The sequence below is a fragment of the Macaca nemestrina genome, chromosome 5, assembly GCF_043159975.1.
Source record: "Macaca nemestrina isolate mMacNem1 chromosome 5, mMacNem.hap1, whole genome shotgun sequence".
In the NCBI taxonomy this organism is placed as follows: Eukaryota; Metazoa; Chordata; class Mammalia; order Primates; family Cercopithecidae; genus Macaca; species Macaca nemestrina.
Genome location: NC_092129.1, coordinates 136,203,806 through 136,224,656, shown reverse-complemented (window position 1 = coordinate 136,224,656; position 20,851 = coordinate 136,203,806). Strand labels below are relative to the sequence as shown.

General features: G+C 39.3%; 1 protein-coding gene across 3 annotated transcripts in view; it reads right to left on the bottom strand.

Moving 5' to 3' along the window:
• Nucleotides 1-20,851, bottom strand: part of LOC105490925 (regulator of calcineurin 2) — a 258,064-nt gene that overhangs the window by 217,974 nt on the left and 19,239 nt on the right. For all 3 annotated transcript variants that reach the window (XM_011756926.3, XM_024795773.2, XM_071096960.1), the window contains exon 2: nt 4,624-4,850. In XM_011756926.3, the coding sequence (XP_011755228.1) occupies nt 4,624-4,848 (225 nt within the window). In that variant the 5' untranslated portion in view covers nt 4,849-4,850. The remainder of the gene's footprint in view (nt 1-4,623; nt 4,851-20,851) is intronic.

The following is a 20,851-nucleotide window of genomic DNA, read 5'->3' as shown; positions in this document are numbered from 1 at the left end:
TTGCATCCCCAGAGCCAAATATCATACCTGCTTTCAATAAATATCTATATATCAGGAGGCAGTAGTGCATAATGTTTAAAAGCATGAACTCTGTAGCCTGGCAGCCTAGATTTGAATCCTGCCTTGGCCACTACTACCTTAGACCATGGGCAAAGTCTCTGCTCTCTAGTGTCCTCTCCTGAAAAATAGGGATAATGATACTTACTATATCAATCTAGATGGACTAATTTATACTCTAATAACAAACCCCAAAATCCAGTGGCCTGAACCAACAAAAGTTCTTATTTGTTTATTTTTCTTGTTGCATTACATGTTCATCATAGGTTAGCTAGGATTCTATCCTATATCATCACTGTCCTTACTCCAGGACCCAAACTGCCTAAGCCAGCGCTACTTGGCACAATGCCAGTTTCCCTAACAGAGCAAAGGGAACATTCTTCAGGATTGGTACATTAAATTCTTGGCCTAGAAATGACACAAGTCACTTCTGCTTACACATAGGGCAGAAACAGCCAGTAGGGTCCAGGGAATACAATCCTGACATGCACCCAGGAAGTGGAGTTACAGAAAGATACTACCCTCATAGGGTTCTCATGACAAGTAAAGGACTCATGTAAACCACCTGGCACCATGCCAAATGCTATATAGGTATTTGCTGCTGCTGTTATAATTATTAATAAATTGAATAAATTCATATTTTAGAGAAATATCTAATGTAGGTGACGGGTTGAAGGGTGCAGCAAACCACCATGGCACGTGTGTACCTATGTAACAAACCTGCATGTTCTGCACATGTATTCCAGAACTTAAAGTATAATAATTTTTTTAAAAAGTCACCTTTCAGGTTTCTCCTTATTCAGTCGAATTTGGCTAAACATTTCATAGTCATTGCTTCACTGTTCCCCTTTAGCAAGCAAGCAGTGCATTCCAACATCCAACCCAGCAGACCCTTATCTGTCTTTAGCACAGACACAAGGCTGCTCAAAGGACAACCTTCCTAGCCTCACCTTCCTCAAGATGACTTCTGCAGCCCAGCTGGATCCCGAAAGATGAACCCAGGGGAGCGCTCTGAAGAGAAATGTACCCTAGTAATTTTCAGGTGTTGGATACTGTGAAGATCACAGTTTTAAATGTGTTTCATACAAAAATATTTATACTTCAAGCTGTAGCACGCAAACAGCAATCTGCATTTATTGGTTTCAGATGCCAATTTCCTCCAGCTCCAGTTCTCCTTTGTGTTATATAAACAAATCTCAACCATCTGGACCACAACAAGCCTCAATGAAGTATGTGCTCACTCATTGCAAAAGCATCAAATCAAAATACAATCTCACAGAATTCTGCCTAACTGAAAATTGGAATGAACATTACGGACAACACAAAGCTGTTTTTTAACATGTGCTTTAGGTGTCAGAACTTAGAATGTAAATAGGACAGCAGAAATGAGCATATCAGAATATTTATCACTTTGAATAGAACAAAGTGATACAGAAATAAACAGATCCAGATCATATCCTGTGCTGTTACCTATAGTATGAGAAGTTCCATTTAGTACCCCATAAATTTCCTCAAAAACGAAAAGGTATCTCAGACGTGGGAAAATAGAGAAGAGAATGCTGCAAGACTCATTTGTGACAGAAAGCAAAAGGTTTAATTCCTACCCAACTATGGAAGTTAAATAGATACTTTATAATAATTGTAGGACAAAGGCTAAACCCAAATCCGTCAATACGGAGACACAAGGATTTCAGAAGCAGGCTTTGCCAAAAAAAGAAAGGACTCTGCCAAAACAAATTACGTATGAAACCACCTACCTTCCTAAACCTTGGAAATGAAGGCTAAGCATCATTTCTGATGTCTCCACCCACTGCTATAATTCCAGGCTGCTGAATACATCTTCCCAAAGCCAAACATAAAAACAATTACCATGGCCAGCCTTGCCCATAGGCAAATACAAGGAGTGCTGGAAATGCTTTTTGCTTCTTTTCCCCCTGCCTAAAAATATCTCCCCACCAACTTATCACAGTGCCTAAAACATCCACCCTTTGGGAAAAGTACCCATCGTCAGACTTGATGGCTCAGATTCCTGAAATGTAAACCTTGTGGAAAGAATATTCTGACAGAATGGAGTATGATACTTAATGTCTTAAAATAAGTGATTTTATTATAATAGTTTAAAAGGAGGTTAAAGGAAAGCAATATGAATTTCTGGGTCTGGAAGAGAAATATGGCAGTGAAAATGAGATGCCACAATACTCTCCACTTTTTTTTCTGGAGTCCCAGCGATCATGCCTTCTGGCTACTGTCAACTTATGTGGTATCTGATTATCTTGTTTTGTCACCTTCAACCATATAGATATAATTAAATCAAAACTAAATCCATGTCGGATTATTTGGTATCCTAAAGACTGTCCACAAAAGGAAGAGTAAAATAAAAAAATCTCCCCGAGATAGAAGACTTTCTGATTTAGTAAGCTGAATTACATAGACTTTGGCCAATTATAAAATTCACCTCCATGGTTGTAAAATTGTGATCTAAATCATTGGAAACTGAGTGCAATTAACTATATTCTTGTTTATTTTGCCTCAATATTTTATCAAGGTCATCCTAAAACCAAATACTATTTCCCAAACTGCTATGCACAAACTTCATATACACATTAGATGAGAAAATCTTGTCATCCATTATTCAGTCACAAATCAGAATATCAAAATAGATGTGTGCAGACTCTCATGAACTCCCCCCACCAGCCCCTGTCCTTCTATGTCCTCAGTTCTAATTCAGTTAATCAGCCATTCTTGAGCAGCACTGCTAAATGAGATTAGCACCTTCCTAGGTCTCATTGTTTCAATCTACTGGGAAGTATTTTAAAAGGAAAGAATCAAAACCCCAGTTAAATCTCTAAGGAAAATCCTTCTAATTGTGATATTTACAGAAATTGATGATATAATGAGAATACATAGACTATTGCTTTACAGTTTATGGCAGGTATATTTCAGAGGAAACTACTTGCCCTGAGTAAATGATCATTTGTGATAATCTGTTTATAATCCAAGAATAAAATTCTCCGTTTCTTTCAAAGAAGAAATTGGCATGTGCCACTTTCTTACTTTAAATAGTCTGATGATCATAGCACTGGAGATTCTAATTATATATAATTCCTTGCATTTCAAGCTATTTTCAGCCCATAATTTCAACAGTTCAACTCCAAACTGATATCATTATAAAAATATCTTTAAATGGCTTAAAATAACTCCTAATCCTCTTGGATGGTTTTCTCTGTGGCTATCAGGATTGTCTACAAAATCAATCATATCCATAAATCAGACTTTCAGTAATTGTGCCAAACACAGACTTCAGCAATGGGCACAAAGAGGAAAAGTTTGCGAAACAGCAATCATAAAGCCTACTCTTGTACCTCACACAGAGTCATATACTTTAGTTTAGAAAAACAAAAAGGCCCGGCTGGGCGCGGTGGCTCACGCCCATAATTCCAGCACTTTGAGAGGCGGAGGCGGGCGGATCACGAGGTCAGGAGATCAAGACCATCCTTGCTAACATGATGAAACCCGTCTCTACTAAAAACACAAAAAATTAGCCGGGCGTGGTGGCGGGCGCCTGTAGTCCCAGCTACTCGGGAGCCTGAGGCAGGGGAAAGGCGTGAACCCAGGAGGCGGAGCTTGCAGTGCGCCAAGATCACCGCCACTGCACTCCAGCCTGGGCAACAGAGCAAGAATCCGTCTCAAACAAAACAAAAGAAAAAAGAAAAAAAAAAAAAACCCTTCATCCAAAATATTTTGTCTATGTTTCAGTAGTATAATAGTGGCTTTTATAACTAAGAATCTACATCTACAAGGGAAGGTTTAATCCATTTAGATACCCCATTTAAAGGTCAGAGAAATCTGAAATAAACTTTGGAAAGGTCTCCAAATGGAATATTTACTGTGATTGCCAAAAACATTTACACTAAGTTAAGTCTGTTTCTTAAAATGGGAAGATGGAAAATGTTAATACATAGAAAACCTCGTTCCCCAGTCATTTCAAATTGAGGAGTTACTGCTTCATTCAAATTCTTACAACACACACATAGCAATACCACCATGGTATCAGTGAGCAAAGAAGGACTCAGACGCCAACCGTCTTACCTTCTCTAATATCTACTGTGAGACTTGGCTCACAGTTTAAGAAGGCTTTTTTAGAACATTCATCAAGCTGCAGGAAAGTTGGAGGTAAAATGGAGTTTATGCTGTTTTGAGAAAGGCAAATTATATTTATGGCAGAGTAAGGGAAAAGGAAACGTTTAGGAGTTTAAGACATCTGCTTCCTAGCCTAAGGGGCATTTCCTACCATCCATATTAACACCACTTGTTTTGGTAGACAGACCTATGAGTCACAGAGGACTCAATTTGATTCAACATATTTTCATCTACAAACCTGTCAGATGTACCTCTAAAGTTAGTTGATAATAGAACGGGATTTTCTTATCCTGGTACACATGCCAAAAATAGAGCCAAGTAAACATTTTCAAAAACTTCAAAACACCAACCACAAATGAACAGCAGGATTACTTTGAGATAATGCCACATCTCCCCATGTTTCAGGAACAGAAAAAGGCGTCTTACCTTGCTGTCTTCTCCTTCAAATACTGACTGGTGAACATTGCACGCAAACAACGAGTTGGGGAGGTCATTGAAGTCAGTGATTGCTTGAAAGGCTTCTTCTGCAAAACAACGAGTGACAGCCCAGTCCCTGTCTATGCAACACAGTAAGAAAAGTCCTCCATCTTCAGGGATGTGTCCCTGCTGTCCCGGGCTCCTCATTCCGATGAAGTATGATTCTCCCCTCATTCCTGGGGATACAAAGACGAGCATGTGTTACTGAAGAACAAATTCCTTAAAACTCAGTTTTCGGGTCACAGTTTTGGATTGTCAGGGGCAGAACAGTGGAGTACGATCAGGAGGAGAGGCAGGGGATATTGGAAGGGAGAAGATCTGCGAGTTCGCATGGTTCCCTTGATCCCTGAATCAGAATTTCCCATACAGCTCTGCTTTGGGGCAAGAACCGAGTCAGTACTATGGTTTTTTAAAACAAGCAGGTATAGGAAACAGAGATCACCACCAACATCACTATTACTAATGTCTCTCATGTATTGAGTTCCAGGCACTATTCTAAATGATTTATATGCATTTAGAACATCAATTACATACATTAACTACCCTATTTAATCTCTACAATAGTCTATAAGGTTGGTACCAATATTATCCCCATCTTACAGATGGGAAAACAGAGGAACAAAGTAATTAAGTAACTTTTACAAGACCACTGACAATATGGCAGGGCTAGGATTCAAACTCAGGGAAACTGGCACCAGAGCTTACTCTCCTATGCCACAGGAATGAAGCAGATCAAAATAAGTAGAAGCTGATATTAAGGAAGTATGATCTACTTCATCAGCACCTGAATCCTGATCATGATAACTCTAATAGGTAATAGTTAATCCACATTGAGAGTAAGTGCATGCGCGCACACACACACACACACAGATATTTCCTCTTCTGACTGAGATAATTACTTCAAGTCATTTGTGAACCAGGTCCAGATCCTAAGAAATCAGTGTTATCTTGGCCAATCCGTGGTACACAGGTCCCCCTCCTTGCCCCCTAAAGCTTTCCAGTATTGATTTCACCTAGCTGTGTTTAACCCTTCTGTTATTTTCTCACCCCTTATATTTGTAGTTTGCCTAACTGCAGAGTTTTTCCATTTTTTGATACTGGTATATAATTTAGTAGATTAGGTCAGTATCCCCATATAGTCCAAGGATGGGATCTACTTTCTTCTTTTGTACTTATTTTCATGCCTGTGATACTATTCTGCTCAAAGCTCAATAGTTAAGAGGCTCAGAAAGTGAAATAACTTGCCCATGGTTATGCAAGTAAGACTGACTGAAAATTATGACATGGTTACTGAATCATCTTCAGGAAGCTCTATGTTCTTCAATCCCATCATCACAGATGCTCAGAGCAAAGGACAGAAAGGTGGGTACCACCGAACATCACTCTGCTCTCATGAAGTTTAGTTAGATACAAATTCTAGATCCCCAGACAAAATATCAGTTTCTGCTTATATCTCTCCTGAACTCTGAAATAAACCCTTGAACCTCATAGTGATGGTTATGTTTTTTATTTTCATTTTTCCTAGAAAAGCCCCAATGAGAGTTGATAAGCAGCATTTTCTGGCAATAATGCATTACATATAAAATCTTAAGCCCGGTTGAGGTAGGAGCCAAAAATTAAATAGTATGAGGTGATATCTCTAAAATCAAATCACCAAAATTGTGGTAAATAAAAATTTCTATGTAAAATATAATAAAACAATTCTTGTACTATGAAGTTCTTCAAACTCCAATTAGTGTAACATTTTCTATATTTAAATCAACACAATGCTTATTTTAAATAAAATATGGTACATTTTATTAAATAATCTAAAATAGATGAACATTTTTAACTAGAAGGAAAAACATGTAATAACATTAATATAAAGGGAATTCAACTGCTAGCACCTTCAATGAAACATGTGCATGCATTTTCTTTCATATTTATTTATACTGTTCCTTGAGTATTTTAGCATAAAACACCTAATGAACATCATTTATTAGAGTATCAATTATTTTAATAGTAAAAATATTTACTAAAAGCATCATTGAAACAGCAGTAAACAGTAGTATTTTCATTAACAGTTTACAGGAAAACTGTGTGTGTGTGTGTGTGTGTGTGTGATGGAGTTTCACTCTTGTCGCCCAGGCTGGAGCACAATGGTGCAATCTTGGCTCGCTGCAACTTCCACCTCCTGGGTTCAAGTGATTCTCCTGCCAAAGCCTAGGCCTCCCGAGTAGCTGAGATTACAAGCGCGTGCTACCACGCCTGGTTAGTTTTTATACTTTTAGTAGACATAGGGTTTTGCCATATTGGCCAGGCTGGTCTCGAACTCCTGACCTCAGGTGATCCACCCGCCTTGGCCTCCAAAAGTGTTGGGATTACAGGCATGAGCCACCACACCCAGCCAGGAAACTCTTTTGATAATGAAATCATAATCATTCAGTGGCATACAAATAGATACTGTGTCAATTCTGATTTTATTTTTAATCTCATCCCTCTTATTTAAAATATTTTAAGTGAATCAAAACATCATAAAACACTTAGATGTGTTGTAAGAATGTTTCAATTATTATTTTTCCAAAAAAAAATCTAAAATCCATTGCCAAACAAATTAATTAAATAGACAAATTTTAAGCTTCACTCAGGACACATTTTAACCTACTCAAATAGCCTTAATTTCTATCCTAAGCTGTAACAATATTATCTTCATGAGACTTTATTTTAAGCTCATTACTTTCAGTAAAGATTTAAAGGGTGAATGAATTTTTGGCAAACAACCTACTTTACTTACATGGAGAAATACTTTAGAAGTCAGAGCTCTGAACAAAGAAATTCTAATTTCTCTTTCTAGTTTCATTACTAACTCATCCCATAATTTGGAGAAGCCAAGTGATCATTCTGGAACTCAGTTTATCCTTGTAAAAGAACAACAAAAAAATATCAAACTGCCTCCTTCTCCAGAGTAAGGGGAGGCAGGAGAATGAAACAGGAGTGGAAGACGTGATCAAAATCAGTATTAACCGCTACATAAAAGAATACGTAATATGCAGTATTGCAATACTGTACTATACAGTTTTGCAATTTTTACTGCATGGATTATGCAGTAAACAGAAAGAGAAATTCTGAAGATTAAGAGAACTTCCCAATTTGGGTCCCACAGCCCAAATTAACTAGTTTGTCTTTGTTTCCTCTTCTTTTTTTTCCCACTTTTTCAGAGAGGCTCTTGCTCTGTTGCCCAAGCTGCAGTGCAGCAGCACAACCATAACTCACTGCAACCTCCAACTCCTGGGTCCAAAGTGATCCTCCCACCTCAGCCTCATGAGTGGCTGGGACTACAGGCATGCGCCACCATGCCTGGGTCCTTTTGTTTTTATTTTTTGTGGAGATGAGACCTTGCTATGTTGCCCAGACTGGTCTCCAACTCCTAGCCTCAAATAGTCCTCCCATTTCGGTCTCACAAAGTGCTGGGATTACAGATGTCAGCCACTGTGCCCAGCCTGGTTTGTCTTTTTAAATTAATATCAAACTCTTCATCATTGTAAGAAACCTTTGAGGCAACCATTGTCTACCAAGATTGACATGTGTTGTCCTTATTTCTAAATCTGAGGTTGGCCATCCAAAGGAGAAGAGCTTCCTTCAGCTAGGAGGCCATTTTCCGGGAGGGCTTCCCAACCTCACCCAGGCTGGGATGAATGTAATGTTCTTTCTCAGAGCTCCCTGAGCACCCTGCACAGCCTTTTCTCATGAAATCGTCCTCCCGTGTAACGACTGTTGTGATTACTGCTTTACTAGTGTGTATCTCAACCCAGACTAGTATTTCCTGAAAGCAGAGGCTGGGTTGTCTCCATCCATGTATCTACAGGCAAATATAGAAAGTCCTCAAAATAATGCTTGGCTGAATTAATGAATTATATAAAAAAGGGTCACTTTTTGGAAATAACAGACCAGCAAGTGGGTTATAATGGCCAACTTAAAATGTATACACTAATGATACACTATTTCAAATGTCTACACTAATAATGAAAACAATCCTCTCATTTCAATTTAAGGTTTGATTTCTAAAATGTAATTTTACAAATGAAAGATGGCAAGAATCACTCAAAAAGAGCAAGACTCAAAGGATTCCTCTAGCTAAGATTTAATAATCTGTGGAGAATAGCAAATATAACATTTATGTTTTTCAATTATATGAGTTACCTGAGGAAAAACTGGAAAATTCAAAAAGCTATAAAGAAGAAAATAAAAGTAAACCAGAATCCTACTATCCAGAGAAAACTCCTGCTAACATTTTGGTATATTTCATTCCAGTGTTTTTTTTTTTACATGTAAAATTTTTAAACAAAATGGGGATCCTGCTGTTTAGTGTACCACTCCTTTCCTGCAACACTGATATAATCAAGAGCAGTTCCCTGTGTGATTATATATTCCTCAAAACAATAATTTTAATAGCCACATTGTATCCCAGTGTATGAATCTGACATATTTTAATCACTCTTCTGTTGTTTAACATTTGGAAAGCGTAAGTTTCCATCACCATACCCATGTGGAAAAGAAAAACCACTATCCACTATTAAAATATAAATCTTCCCATGGGAGAATCTCAAAACTTCTTTAAAGAGAAGAGACAACTTTATGAAATACTGGAAGGAGCCCCAAGGGAATACCTTCATGCCAGTCTCAAGCTGTAAATAGGGGCCTTCTGGGTTGTGGCTTTCTTTTTATTTTTTATTTTCTTTGAGACAGAGTTTCACTCTTGTTGCCCAGACTGGAGGGCAATGGCGCGATCTCGGCTCACTGCAACCTCCGCCTCCCGGGTTCAAGTGATTCTCCTGCCTCAACTTCCTGAGTAGCTGGGATTACAGGCATGCGCCACCATGCCCAGCTAATGTATTTTTAGCAGAGAACGGGTTTCTCCATGTTGATCAGCCTGATCTTGAACTCCCGACCTCAGGTGATCAGCCTGTCTCGGCCTCCCAAAGTGTTGAGATTACAGGCATGAGCCACCATGCCCGGCCAGCTGTGACTTTCTTGACAGCAGAATGGAGAAGGAACATGGCCTTGTCTACCTTACAGATCTACATGAAAGTCTTTTGAAGGCCCCCCTCCACCAATAACATGTGAATGAAAGCTATTTATTACTATTGTTAGGTTTATCAAGAGCAAGCCAATGGCAGAGGAAGTTGGCACTTCAGAAGCAGCCATCATTTTCTACTGTTAAGTGTGTAAACGAGTTTCAAACCTCCAGTGTATGTCCATGAGGGTAAAGTCCATATCATTACAATGAGAAACAAGCACCAGTGCAGCTTGAATATTCGGTATGAGTTTAGATGAAGACCCCATTAGGAGGAAGAGATATTTGTAAGGCAAAATAAATTAATTAAAACAAAAAACAAACAACCTTTTCCCCTGAGAAAACATCACCAACAACAAGATGACAGTTTATTTAAATGTTAGAAAGTTAATGGCAATGAAGACATAGACAATGGCATTTGACTCATTTTAACGAAGAAGGAAGCCTGGAGAAAAGAGGGTTTGTGACCATTTCATTATTTCGCAAACGTGAAAATAATTTTCATCCATAACCTGATAACACTTATTAATTAAATATTAAAATATCTAAAATAAAGACAGTATGTTTCCTACCTTAAAGACTAGCCACCTAAAACATGCAGATATCTGTTCAACATCTGTTACACAGAAGTAGCCATTTAATAAATGTTTGTTGTATGAATAAGTGAAAAAATTTCCTTTCGCCCGATAAATTTGGATGTCAGCGACATTACTGGCTTTCTACACAAGGAATTAATCTTTCCAAAACTCTCTAATTTCTTTCCTGACAAATGTTTATACGTATGATTAAACCCAGGGGAAGAGACCTTTAGGAGACATCTGGTTCTGCTGGATATCATTATGGTCACAGAGTTATCAACGTGCATGAGATTCAGATGTCTTAATTGCAGAATTCTAAAAAAATCTACTTTTCTAGGAATTGGGTATAACTCATGAGAGTGCAGAGCCATGCATTTGCCCATAGGAATTTTGGTCTAGAAAGCCTTTAAATACAAAATGAGAGGGAAGTTAACCACAAATAAGTCCATGAGAACAACTTGGGAGCCATAGAAAAATGATAAACATTCATGGAGATGCTTATACTAGCTTTACCATCAAGTAAAATCAGTCAATATTGTGATGTGTGACCAGAAGGGGTTGGGTGGTGATAATCTCATCTAGAGTCTCGGCAACCTGGAGAGATCATGGCCAATTCTGGGTACTGCCCACTACAGAAACACTGAAAGTCTTTCAAAGGAAACTATTCAGTCAAGTTACGTTATCTAAGAGACAGGTGCATGGTAAGAAAAAGCATAAGCAGCATAGAAAATAAGGTTTGAGTTAAAGCCCAGTTGCCTTCAAATTCTGAAACAGCAAATACAATTTTTGTATACAAAAACAGAAGTCAAACCAGAGAGAAAGAGTTTAATTTTACATAAGGAGCCACAGATCTTTTAACAATTTGAGTTAGAACAGTATGTCCTGCCTTATGTCCTAGTGAACTCCTTGTAGTGGTGATATTCAGTGAGTAAGTTTCATTGAGCAGGTGCCATTCATTTAGCAGAATGTCAAACGGGGAATCCAAGGAACAGGGTGATGATTGCCTGACATTTCCTTTAAGGATTCTCCTCGATTTGAGATTTTTATCTTACCATGATTGGAAAAGAATACATAAGAAAATAGACATCTGTTTATCTCTGGGATTAAACATGCTCAAGAAAGACGTATAGCCTTTAACAAAAGCTTTCTCTAGAGTTTAAATGTTAAATTTGGATGCTCATAAATAACCTGTCTATATTTTTTCTCTTCCAGGTGACTCAAACAAAAAGCAAGAATTTTTCAATAGAAAATGATCCATAAAAGGATAAAAATAAGCAAGACATACAAAAAGCAACTTAAGTTTAAATTTGTTTTTTCTTAGACAAAAAGAATGTTAAAGATTCACCTCAACTGCTTCTAAAATTAAGGACAGAAATACAAAACTTTTGCAATAAGGGCAACAAATTAAAAAATATGCCTTGATTTCATGTCATGGCCAGCCAAGGAGGATAAATAAGGAAATAGAATACATGGAAATGATTAACGAATGATTCATTCTGACTTCAAATTCAGTTTTGATTGAAAAACAAATAAATGAATGATGGGAGATTTGTTAGTTTGCAAGAACTTAAAGATAACAATGTCAGCTTAAATATTAATAACAAAAACTGGGAATACAATGTTGCATTAATAAGTAATAGAAAAGAAATATCTATAGTTATTTTTCAACTGAATGTAAGCTTAAATGAGCCCAGTTCAGATTTTTAAAGAATAGAAACCTAAAGTTTTGCAGTGTTTAAAATCCCTTCATCTCTAAAACCAAATGATTCCTCAATAATATCCAGGACAAAATGAGCTCATTAGAAGAAAATATTTATATTAATAATAAGAATATTAAATTTACAATTAAATTATATCCTCAGCATTCATTTTTGGTCTGGCCTTGTAAGTGTGATCTTTTTGACTTCCCCTTTTGGTGTTTTAATATCTAGATCCTCCTAGGGATAAGACAGGCCTTTTGCTCGTTTTTGTCCATTTTACAGGGAGATTGAAGTATAATATTAGTAACAACAAACCAAGCCAGCCATCCTGAGATACAAAGGAGAGACATGATATTCTTAGGCTGTGCTCCATAGAAACCCATTAGAGCTCTTTCTGAAATATAATGGAACCTATTTAATTCAGCTGCAGAATTTCACACCTGCTGAGCTATGTGAACCTCATGCTATTCTTGATATCATTTGGGATCAGTCTTGAAAGAATCAGGAACATGCAGTTTCCAACTCATAGTTTTCAAAGGAAATCATCCACATTCCTCACTTATGGTTCTCTTCAGGACACCTTCTGGAGCCACTGTTCCACCTTAAGCCCCCAATGGGCAATAATTCAATTAATTCAATTCCCTGTGGAAGCAGCAGCTTATGAATTTTTATGAAGTGTTAAAAAAAAAAAAAGCAAGTTGTTTGTACACCTGTAGGATTTTAATGCCCATGGTCTCACAAGATTTGCAGATCCTGCATATTCTTTCAATGAACATAATAAAAAGGGGAGGAAAACCCTCAAATTTACCCAAGGTTAGATGGGACAAGCAAATAGGGCATTTGTATTCCATTCCCATAAACCTAATAACATCATCAAGAAAAGGTATTTCAAACAGGTTTCCTGCAAAAGAACAAGGTCAGAGGAAACATCATCTTTTATGAGGTATGAGGGTGAGAAAGTTGTTCTTCAAGACAGAAAAACCTGTGTCTACAAAGAATGAGCTACAGTGAATTATAGATTTGTTAAACAAAACAAGCAATATTGGAGCACTCACACAAAGCAAAAGAGTTTTGGACACTGTATTAGTCAAGGTCTCAGCAGGAAACGGATAGCATGTTCAAATTGGATAATTTGAAAAGAGTACAACAAAGGGACTATTTACAGGCATGGACAGGGTATAGGAAAACCACAACAGATAGTACAAAACCCTGGTCTAGCACTCTCCCCAGACCTGAAGAGGTGAGAGGAGGGGAGGGGTTTCCAGAACCTGGAGATATTCTGGAGAGAACAGAGGGCTGTGTGGAGATGCGCCCCTGACACATCTTCCACTGTGGGATGTGGTCAATCCACAGTAGCACCACAAAGACAGTGCCAGAGAAATAAATATCCCCAACTTGCTCTCTTTCTCTGATCTCCTGCTGGTACCTCCCACTGGTCAAACCCACCTGGAAATCACAGGGCAAGGGGGCCATGGAGGTGGAATACATAGGTCAGGCTCTGGGGCACAGGGTGCAGTGCAGAGGGAAAAGGTTGGAGAGAGGATCTCTGAGATCAAGTGAAGATAACAATCACAGCCTTCATAAATGGGGAGTAGCCTAGAAATTGTATAGGTTAATTTCAATAGCACTTTAAATTTTGAAAATGTACAGCTGAGTCATTTGTAAATCGATGGCTCAAACCAGGGTTTATGTAATACAATTGAAGATTCATCATCTCTGACTGCATTCTTCTTAGAAACAAAAAAGTGAACAGGGAATGAGTGGCTCTGTATATAGTAGAGAATGCTTGCACCACTGGGGAAGATGTGTTCAGACGCCCCACCTGGAGACAGAAGACCATCCTCTCATGATTGCTTAGAAGAAGCTTAAAGCAAGCCCAAAGCTTCTGGAAGAGCAAAGCAATGTTACGCAAAATAACTTTTCACAGGAGGGTAACACTTCAAAAGTGGGCAGCAAAGCACAAGAACATTGCTATGGTAGCCAAAGTAAGATGTCTCCTGTCATCTTTCACCTTTGGCCTTCAGATGGGGCATGGAGTGCTAGAGAGAAACAGAGTGAAAAGGAAAGAAAGCAGGGAGTGAGAGATACTGCAGCTTCGAGAAAAATCCAGTCAAGAAGGGTTGAGTTATTCAGAAAAGATGGACTAGAAGGCTGCCTGGGGAGTGGAGAGCTGGACAGGACTCACTAGCAGTCCAAGGAGGCAGGTCACACTCCCCTCCACAACATTAGCAGGTAATGAAGAGCTTGAAAGTAAGTCTTTTCAACACAAGGAGGAAAGGTAGGGGGAAGAAAAATCCCTATCTCAGTACCCAGCAGACAGTATGCTATTTTTCCCACAATACAGCTACATGTTCATGTTATTTCCACATTAAAAATCTTCCATAACTCCCCAGGACCTATCAAATTAAATAAAAAAGTGCTTCAGCCCAGCAAACCAGGACAGCCACAAGATGACAGACTTCCTGTCTAGACTTATCAACTGCCTCATCAACGGTGAAAAAAATCACAAGTCTCAGCATCAAGTTCCAGCTCAGTCCATAACAATAGCAGCAGAAGCAGCGACAATCATTGAGTGCTTACTTTGTTCTAAGGGCTTTATCTGTAACAAACTTATAAATATTAAATAGCTGTGTAGCTTTGACCAATTTCCTCAAGCTTTCCTTAAGATTTTCTCCTGCTATCCCCCATTCCCCCCTATCAACATTCCACTCATCTTCAAAGTCACGTCTGGGGTCACTGTCTTCATACCCCGCTCTGAGCCCAGCCTGTACTAGATAAGATTCCCCTGTCTCTGACTGCTATTGTCCTGCGCTTGCACCTCTCAGGACACTTACTTTGTTTTGCCTCTCTTTGCACTTACTTATTCTTATCTTCCACCCAATGTTGAGCACAGGTGCTGTATCTTACCTACCTGCATAACTCTTGTAGCTACTAAACAGGACCTTGCACTTGGAAGGTAACTTCTGACATTTCTTGAATTGAATGGAATTCAAAGAACTCTGAATTTGACTTTCAGCTGTCCAACTTACTGGCTGTGTGACCTTGGACAAATCACTTAATTTCTGTGTTGTTTCCTCATCTGTAAAGATGACTGGAGTATATGTGTTTTATAGTGCTGTGTTGAAGATTTAATACCTAATGCACGTAAGGCACTTAGAACAATGACTGGGACGCACCGTGAATGTTCACTAAGTGTTAACTATTATAAGTGTTAATCATTTTAAGTTCTCAACAGAGCAACCTTCTGTCTCATATGACACAGGAGCTCTTCCTCTCTTTCCTAGAGTCATGGGTCTTTTTACATGTACAGAAGGAGTACCGTGGTTAAGTGTCAACTTTGAAGTTGGTCTTGAACTTTGGCACTGCCACTTTCTAGCTGCGTGACCTTGGACATGTTACTGAACATCTCTGGGCACTGTATGCAATGTGGGAACCACAGTAGTACCTACTTCATTGGGTTGTTCCTTGGATTAAACGTTATACATCTTACCATTCTTCTCCCTCTCACCTACTCCAAAATCTCAAAAATTCTGGTGGGTACTCTGTTTTTCAGCTCTTCAGAAGAGATTGTGCTTCCACAGTGAAAAATGGAAGAACACTGAAGTCAGATAGACCCAGACTGAAATCCCAGCTCCTCAGCATTCGTGATTATCAATTAGGAGAAGATGGACTGACAGTAGTGGCTGGCCCTAGAGTCTGAATTCTCTTTCTACAACAATTTTACTTCGTGATTTTATGCAAGTTAGTTCTGCTCACTAGGCCTCAGTTTCCACAGCTATAAATTGGGACTATTGAGAGGTCCAAATGAGATAATCCTAGTAAAGAATTTAGCCCAGGGCCCAGCAGCTATAATCACTCATGAAATATTAGCATTTGCTATAATTGCTTACACAAGTTAATCTAACTGCCAATTGCACCTTTACTTAATCTGTTCTCCCTTAATTGTTTTACTTTCCAAGAAAGGCAATATTGGTGTTAGGCCCAGAGTTTCACTTGAGTTTAGGATAAGAATATGGACCACTGTTCTAAACCTTTCAGTTTTATCAGGTCATCTTCAACTAAAACGGGACCCGAAGTACTTAGCTTCCTAATACAAATTCTCTGCTTCAATCTTATAGTCTTACTTGCCCTTTTCTTTTCTTTAATCACCATTTTCCAACTTAGATAAAAACGCTGTCAGGGCTTACCAGAGTCTCCAGGGTACTTCACAGTGAGGTCCAACACCACCGCAGCTGCGCCAATGCCAGCAAAGCAGCCCTCATCCTAGGAGGGCTGCCCAGCTCCTCTTTTCTGTCCTCCCGTCTGCACATGTGTTGTTATTTACAACATTTGGCAAAGCAAACCCATTTATTGACATTTTTACATCTCCTTCCATATGTTGAGCATACTTGCTTCTTCCTATAATGCTGGCTCCCAGCATGGCTCCTGATCTGCCGTGCTGGCGAGACAAATGGAATGTAATACCCCCAGACTCCCTCTCTCCCCTCTCTTCGCTCTCCCTGCTCTTCTCTCTCTCTTTCTTTCTTTCTCTCTCTCTCTCTCTCTCTCTCTCTCTCTCTCTCTATTAGTAGATGTTCCAGAGCCTTGCTCACCTTTAATCAGCACTTTCTCAACTTGAGTGACTTCCTGAGTCTCACAGATTCTCATTGTCTCCAGCTGTGTTAAATCCGGAAGGCTGAGTGTTTTCATTCTCTCCTCCTTAACTTTCCTTGTTAGCACAATTTGCTCTTGATCTGAAAGTAAACCACTGCCCCCAGCTGCTTCAGGTCACTTTTAAAACCCTTCCCTTCTTTTTATATCCATTTGCTGAAGATGGTTTCTATCATACCTCTCTTTCTCTCTCAAGTCTACAATTGTAATACCCTCAGGTTCCTACAGAACCCAGGGCTGACTGGACTTCTGCATTGCCACCTCCCATCTAGATGGAGCTGTCTGCCCTTGGCCTGTTCAACCAAGGGCCACAACTGAAACACTGACACAGGGCTGGGCAGTTGTGGAAATAACTTCCAGTTTCTCTCGCTATTGTCAGAAAGTCACAATTCAAGATGATCCGTAATTAGTCTCCCACTTCTAGTGCCATGTGTTGTTTACAAGAAAGAGCTGACCCAGATTCTAGCCTAGAAAAAAAAACAAACTGAAACCTTCATAAAGTCCTTTCTGACCTGCTGCAGTTGGGACCAGTTCACCACATCCCTCACCCACTCCAGCAACTGATCAGGGGCTAGGGCTCGTGGAGGATGGAACCAGTCTTGGTAGTAAGGTTTCTGGGGAAAACCTACAAAGCATTTGGGGGAAGAAACTGAGCCAGTAGAGGACACAAGTAGAAACAGCTAGGTGATTTAGTTGATAATCCACCTTTTAAGAACTCATAACTGTCCTGGCCTCCACACTGCTTTACAACAAAGACCATTCTAGAAATGAAGTGGGAAGAGGATGTATACCATCCTTCTACTTGTCCAAAAGAGTTGGTGGAATGCTTGTGCTATGGTATGGATGTGTCCCCTCCTAAATTTAGATATTGAAACTTAATGGCCAATGTGATGGTATTCAGAGGTGGGGACTTTAAGAAGTAATTAGGTCATAAGGGCTTCTCCCCTCATTAATGGGATTAAGGTACTTACAAAAGAGGCTTCATGTAGCATTCAGCTAGCTTGCCCTTTCGCCATGTGGGGACACAGCATTCCTCCCTGGTGGAGGATACAGCAATAAGGCACCATCTTGGAAGCAGAGAGCCACCCTCTTCAGACCACCAAACCTCAATCTTGGACTTCCTTGATCTTTGACACCTTGATCTTAGACTTCCCAGCCTTCAGAACTGTGAGAAAATTAATTTCTCTTCTTTTTAAATTGCCCAGTCTCAGATATTTTGTTATAGCAGCAAAAAATGAACTAAACCAACTTCAATGAACTGAAAACATCATAACAGACCCCATGATAGTCAAGACAATGGCTTTGATAGTACAGTCTACAGATTCCTGACAAATACAACTAGAACATTATGAGGGGCCCATCTGGGATTCCAGCAAGACCAACGGAAGCTCTTTACATTAGAGGAGATAACTAGGACCCCCTTTACCTTCCTGCTCTTCTAACCAATCCTAGCACCATCCCATATGTAGAACTGGAAAAACAGCCAACAACATTGAAGTGCCGTATTAAGATGTTAGAGATCAGTGTTCACCACTGGATTTATAAAACCTAGTTCAGTACCAAGAATGGGGTGATATTAAAGATGAGAAACATTATATTAGGCTTGCTTGTCTTTTTGAGGAACTATTGCTCTTTGTCTCTTTATATAGTTACTTAATAGCTCTACCTTTCAGATGTCAGTGACACATACAAAAATGGTCATTAAATAAATCAAACCAGTTTTCTGTGTACCCTCTCTCTACCAGTTCATTTATTTTTCTCATTTTTTATATTTCTTAAAACTGGTTTTATTATTTTCCTTCTTCCAAACAGAACTATTGTTTTTTCACTTACAATGTACAATTACCTCAAATACTAAACATGAAACACCTAAAAGTGTAATAAGGGCATGAGTCTTAACAAGAAAGCAAGTTTAATTGATCACATAAACATGGTTTGCCCATGGCTTAGATGTGTCAAGGATGAAGTCTGCCTTCATCGTGCATGGCTCAGTCTTTGTTCATTTTTCTTGTGGTGGATTCACCTCTACTCATTCACCTCATTCACCACTCCACCAGAAGTCACAGACACCCTTCAGAGTGTTTCTACCCACCTATCAAAACCTGTGTAGTGTGGCTGTGGTATAGAGCATTTGCTATTTTATATACTTTATGTAGGGGTGGTCAGGAATATGTCTCTGATCAATAAGGAAGAAGGTGAGGCTGGTAAAGAGAGAGTGTACAAAATGGGTTCAGAGGGAAAGCAGGGGGCCAGGACATGCAGAGCCTTACAGGCCTTGGAGAGGACTTTTTGATTTTACCCTGAGATGGGAAGCCACTAGAAGAGTCTGAACAGAGGAATTTCAAGAACTGACTTACGTTTTAAAATAATTTATTTGGCTGTTATCTGGAGAATAGACCAATGGAACAATGACAGAAGTAGGGAACCTACTAAGAAACAATCACAGTAATCTAGGTAGCAAATAGATGATGGTGATACAGACCAAAGAGGTGGCAGTAGAAACAGTCAGAATCAGCAAGAACTTGAGTCTGGGTGTTTTTAATGTACACATGGTATTTGCTGATGGACCGGATATAAAGTAGGAGAAGATTGAAGAGTAATACCAAGGTTTTGGCCTGAACACCTAGAAGCACAAAACTGCCATTTACTAAGATGGAGTAGACTGTAGCAGGAGCAAGTTCAGAGGGATAAAATCAGAAGTCCAGTTTAGGACATGTCATGAAGAGTCCTATTATTCATCTAAGTCATGAGCAGTTGGTGCCATGAGTTCAGAGTTCAGGAGAGAGGGGAATAAAATAGATGACACTTACAGCCATGGGACTGGATGAGTGAGTTTAGTGAGAGAAGAAGTCTAAGGCCTGAGCCCTGAAACACACCACCATTTTAGAGGAATAATAATGGTACCATTGCATGGGGGTATGTTATAGGGATTCAATTAGATAACACGTGTAAAGCACTTAAAATAGTATATGAACCTTCTTCAACGTCAACAACCAGGTGTGCACATGCACACACACACACACACACACAAACACACAGTCCCCCTTACCTCTTACCACCTGCTAGCCCCTGCCTCCCCTAGAGCACCTATCCCAGGACTCAGCGACCTGCACCTAATGGAATTCTTCCTCACATTGTTCTGTAAGGAAGTGGGTCGGGAACAGGAAACCTTGTTCTCACTCTAAAAGCTACAGAGGGGAAAATAATCTTGCTTGTATTCCAACCTGGAATTCTGAATATTTTTCCACCACAACATAGCTTTAAAGATCTCTCAAATCAACACTCCTGTACTTTACATCAAGTACATCATGCATATAACGGGCTTTTGGGCTAGTCTGGGGATCTGGTCATAATTCATGATGCTTCTCTAGGAAAATATATCCCAAATTCCAAACAATGTAACGGACACCCACATTCAAAAGGCTACAGATTGTCTCCAGACATAAAAGCACACATATAAATTCTAAAGATGGATGTATTAGGACTTCCTTTTAATAGCAATGGTCTGTAACATATAGCTATATTGTAGGTACCCAACTAATAAAGTCGAGCAATAGTCCCTTTGGAGTGCCTGTGTTAGTTTAGTCTCTGTCAGATCTCTCTGTGACTCTCCCTACCGCATTCCCCTGTGCTCAGCCAGGCAATGGAGAGGACAGTGTAGATGTTTAACTCCAAGATAAATCCCCAATGATGCTATCTTTCTCAATCATAGCCCTTCCCTTGCTGTACTGTAATTGTGTAGTTGCCTCTCTTCCCAACCTGCAAATGGAGATTGTCTACCTTATTCACATTATATCTCTAGAACTCAACATTGTACCAGGTATCTAATACAGACTAAGTGGAATTTCTTGAATGATTGGGGAATCAAAACTCAGTCTTAGTCTTAGATTCTAAGACATGTAAGTCTCGAAAGAAGGAGGAACTTGGAGGACATACCAACTGAGTTAAACCAATCAGTCTGGGAAAGAGAGTACAGGAACACTGGAACTTTTTCTGAAGTAACAAGATCTAGGGATTTATACCCAGAGAAGAGCTACTTAGGTTGGCTTCTGGTAGCCCAGAGGGAGAAAAAGTCCATTCATGGGACTAACTCAGAGTACCAAGCTTAAGCTCCAAATCTTGTTTTCCAGATAACTGTAGTTTTTAATTTAAGTGACAATGTGATTTTCCTGGAGTCCACAGCCCTGAACTCTTAG